Raw genomic sequence first — 4,363 nt, 5'->3', positions numbered from 1 at the left:
GAGAGCTCGGAAAAGGCGTGGAGGATATTCAAGGAACAGGTCGGAGTGATTGCCCCCGACTTGCACCTTTCTCCCCTCCATCTCGATAAGATTGTTATTGATGGAGCTATTGTCTCCCCTCCTCGTCCCGAGACGGATTTCGAGCTGAAGAGTCGAGGGCAAAGGCTTATTGAGTCTCCTCCCCGCGAGGAGCAACCGGAGGGACCCCTGCCGAGTTCTTCAGAGGTTCCGACTTCTACTGCTAAAGGGACCGCTCCGACCCCTCCTGATGCAGATCCGAGCTCCCTTCCTATTGGTGATTCTCCTCTACCTTTCCAGTGATTTAGCTATATTATGGCCCGGCTTGTGGGCCCTTCTTTGAACAATTTTTATTTCTTTGATGTTTGTGTTGGCTGTTCTTGACTCTTCTGGCCTTCTGGCCATTAACAAAAAATTGCTTTATCCAATTTGCCCTTTTTTGGATAAGAGCTTTGGGGTATACCTCACGTGTGCATGCTCTGTTGTGACTCTTTCGCTAGGTTCTTATGAAAACCCTTGTGATTTTGCGAAAATTAGGGTTTTTTTTGTCTAAGTTATTTGTATGATTTTTTCGACAACTGCCTTTACCTTTGAATGATTTTTCTTATCTCTTTTGTATTCCCTCATATTCAATTTTTGCATATTGAATTGTTTTCATGTCTTAGGTTATTTTTGCGATGCATTTCGATTCCTCTCGGATTTTCCGACTAATAGGTCGTATTATTCCCGAGATGTTATGATCGTCTTTGTAACCTCTTTACGCCGACTTGTACCTCGTCGTTTTATCCTGCCAACCACTAAGGTTGGGCATAAGATTTTCATATTTTTTCGAGTTTAAATCGGCGCGTTTCGTAGAATGGTGATAATAATGGAATTTATAAAGAGATGAAATGAAAAAATCTTTATTCATTGATGAAGGTACTTTTTGCTACTAGAGGAGCCTTTAAGACTTATTCCCCATAGTCTCCACTTTGATGCCTCATTAAAACCCCCTTCAGGAAAACCCTTTTTTTGGAAAAAAACCGTGAAGTCGGGAAAAAGAGTACACCAGGGAGTGGAGTTCGTTTCTAACTATAGTACCTTTTCATATTACAAGCATGCCACGACCTTGGTAGCTCGGTACCGATCAAGTCGGTTACCTTGTAGTATCCCTTTCCTAAGACTTCGCTTATCTCGTATGGCCCTTTCCAATTAGCAGCGAGCTTTCCTTCCCCCGACTTGTTGACCCCGATGTCATTTCTAATCAGGATCAAGTCGTTTTGGGAGAAGCTTCTTCGAATGACTTTCTTGTTGTATCTATTTGTCATCCTTTGCTTCAATGCTGCTTCCCTTATCTGGGCTTGTTCTCGGACTTCGGGGAGTAGCTCGAGTTCTTCTTTATGCGCCCGAAGGTTGCCAACCTCGTCGTAGAATCTCACCCTTGGATTTTGCTCATTGATTTCAACTGGTATCATGGCTTCTATGCCATAAGCAAGTCGGAAGGGTGTTTCTCCTGTAGCAGACTGAGATGTAGTCTGATAGGCCCACAGTACTTGAGGGAGTTCTTCAGTCCATGCTCCCTTTGCGTCTTGCAACCTTTTTTTTAACCCAGCCAGTATAACTTTGTTGGCTACCTCAACTTGCCCATTTGCTTGTGGGTGCTTTACTGAGGTGAACTGATGCTTGATCTTTATATTGGATACCAGATTTCTGAAGGTAGAGTCGGTGAACTGAGTTCCATTATCGGTGGTGATAGAGTGGAGAACTCCATACCTTGTAATAATATTCTTGTAGAGGAACTTCCGACTTCTCTGGGCTGTGATGGTGGCTAATGGTTCTGCTTTAATCCATTTCGTGAAGTAGTCCAGTCCCACTATTAGGTACTTCACTTGTCCAGGCACTTGGGGGAATGGTCTGAGTAGGTCTAACCCCCATTTTGCAAAAGGCCATGGAAAAGTTATACTAATGAGCTCCTCAGGAGGGGCGACGTGGAAGTTTGCATGCATTTGGCATGGTTGACACTACTTTATGAATTCGGAGGCATCTTTTTGCAAGGTCGGCCAATAGAACCCGGCTCGGATGACCTTCCTAGCCAAAGACCTTGCTCCGAGATGGTTTCCACAGATACCATTATGGACCTCTTCTAAGACTTCTGTTGTCCATGAGGTAGGGACACATTTTAACAATGGTGTGGATATCCTTATTTTATAGAGGATATTTTTCACCAAGGTATAGTTTTGTGCTTCTCTCTGAATTTTCTTGGCCTCTTTTTCCTCTTTGGGTAGGATGTCGAATATTATGTATTCGATTAGTGGGTTCATCCATCCGAAGTCCAATCCGGATACTTTCAGGACATCTTGCTTAACCTCTGTTTTTACAAGAGAGGGTTCTTGGAGAGTTTCTTGAATCAAGTTTCTATTATTCCCTCCTGGTTTGGTACTTGCTAACTTGGAAAGGGCGTCTGCTCTGCTATTGAGATCTCGAGTTATATGCTTGATCTCGGTCTCCGAGAACTGCCTGAGATACTCCAAGGTTTTGTCTAAGTACCTCTTCATATTAGAGTCTTTGGCCTGATAATCCTCATTGATTTGAGAGGTCATCACCTGAGAGTCGCTGAACACAGCTACCTTGGTCGTGCCGACTTCCTCTGCTAGCTTCAATCCAGCGATCAAGGCTTCATATTCTGCCTGGTTGTTGGAGGCTGGGAATTCAAATTTGAGGGATACTTCTATCTGAGTTCCCTCTTGGTTGACCAGTATTATGCTTGCACCGCTTCCGACCTTATTGGAGGAGCCATCCAAGTATAGCTCCCATGCGGTGGAGGCTTCTTCTTGATCTCCTGCATACTCTGCTACGAAGTCGGTAAGGCATTGGGCTTTAATTGCAGTCTGAGTTTTATACTTAAAGTCGAACTCGGATAGCTCTATAGCCCATTGAACCATTGTGCCCACAATATCTGTTTTTTGGAGAATTTGCTTCATGGGTTGGTTCATTCGAACTCTTATTGTATGGGCTTGAATGTAAGGCCGTAGCCTTCGAGAGGCTACTACTAAGGCATACGCAAACTTCTCAAATTTTTGGTACCTTAATTCGGGACCTTGTAGAACCTTGCTGGTGAAGTACACAGGATGCTGCCCGACCTCATCTTCCCGTATTAGAGTTGATGCTACAGCTTTGTCGGCTACGGACAAGTACAGGACGAGTTCTTCCCCAACTTTAGGTCGGGTCAGAATTAGAGGTTGGCTTAAAAACCTTTTGAGCTCTTGGAAAGCCTCTTCACACTCAGGAGTCCATTCGAACTGGCATCCTTTTCTTAGCAAGGAGAAAAGTTGTAGGGATCTTAATGCTGATCCCGTCAAGAACCTAGAGAGGGCTGCAAGTCGGCCATTCAATTGCTGGACCTCCTTTAAGCAAGTCGGGCTTTTCATTTCTAGGACTACTCTATACTTGTCGGGGTTAGTTTCAATCCCCCTTTGTGTTAGCATAAATCCCAAAAATTTTCTAGCCTCTACCACGAAGGTGCACTTTGCGGGATTCAATCTCATCCCGTGCATCCTTATGATGTTGAAGACTTACGAGAGGTCAGTCAAGAGGTCGGCCTCATCCTTGGATTTTACTAGCATGTCGTCTACATATACTTCCATTAGACTTCCAAGGTGAGGTGCAAACACCTTGTTCATCAGCCTTTGATACGTGGCTCCTGTAATTTTTAACCTAAAAGGCATAATCACATAGCAATAGTTTGCTCGAGGCATGATGAAGGATGTTTTTTCTTGATCCGGCTTGTACATCGGAATTTGGTTGTATCCCGAGTATGCATCCATAAACAACAAGTATTGATATCCCGAGCTGGAATCTACTAGGGTATCAATATTTAGGAGTGGATATGGGTCTTTTGGACACGCCTTGTTCAGGTCAGTGTAATCGACGTACATCCTCCACTTGCCATTTTGATTCTTGACTAGCACCACATTTGCCAACCAAGCCGGATATTTGACCTCTCTGATGAAGTCGGCTTCTAGGAGGGCTTGTATCTGTTCTTCTACCACCTGAGCCCATTCAGGTCCGAGCTTTCGTCTTCTCTGCTGAACAGGTTGGGATCCGGAGTGCACTAACAGTTTGTGTGACATGAGCTTGGGATCTATCCCAGGCATTGTCGGAGGCTTTCCAGGCGAAGAGGTCGGAATTTTCTTTTGGAGCCTTATAAGTTTCTGTTTCAAGTCTTCTTTCAGGTTGGCTCCTATATTGGTATTCTTTCCTTCCTCCTTCCCGATCTATACCTCCTCGGTTTTTCCCCTGGTTTGTGGCCGTAATTCTTCTTTAGCTCAGACTCCTCCGAGCTCAATGGTGTGAACCTCCTTGCCTT

At 44.4% G+C, this 4,363-nt stretch overlaps 1 protein-coding gene across 1 annotated transcript; it reads right to left on the bottom strand.

Moving 5' to 3' along the window:
* LOC107633307 lies at positions 2,019-4,151 on the bottom strand. The gene is made up of 4 exons (XM_016336950.1): positions 3,931-4,151; positions 3,636-3,697; positions 2,778-3,304; positions 2,019-2,684 (listed from the first exon to the last, which is right to left on the bottom strand). Exons 1-4 carry the CDS (start codon positions 4,149-4,151, stop codon positions 2,019-2,021), a joined length of 1,476 nt encoding a protein of 491 aa, XP_016192436.1.

Source organism: Arachis ipaensis, chromosome B03 (genome assembly GCF_000816755.2).
Source record: "Arachis ipaensis cultivar K30076 chromosome B03, Araip1.1, whole genome shotgun sequence".
Lineage (NCBI taxonomy): Eukaryota > Viridiplantae > Streptophyta > Magnoliopsida > Fabales > Fabaceae > Arachis > Arachis ipaensis.
The sequence above is the reverse complement of the archived record's forward strand: the minus strand, read 5'-3'. Positions and strand labels throughout refer to the sequence as shown.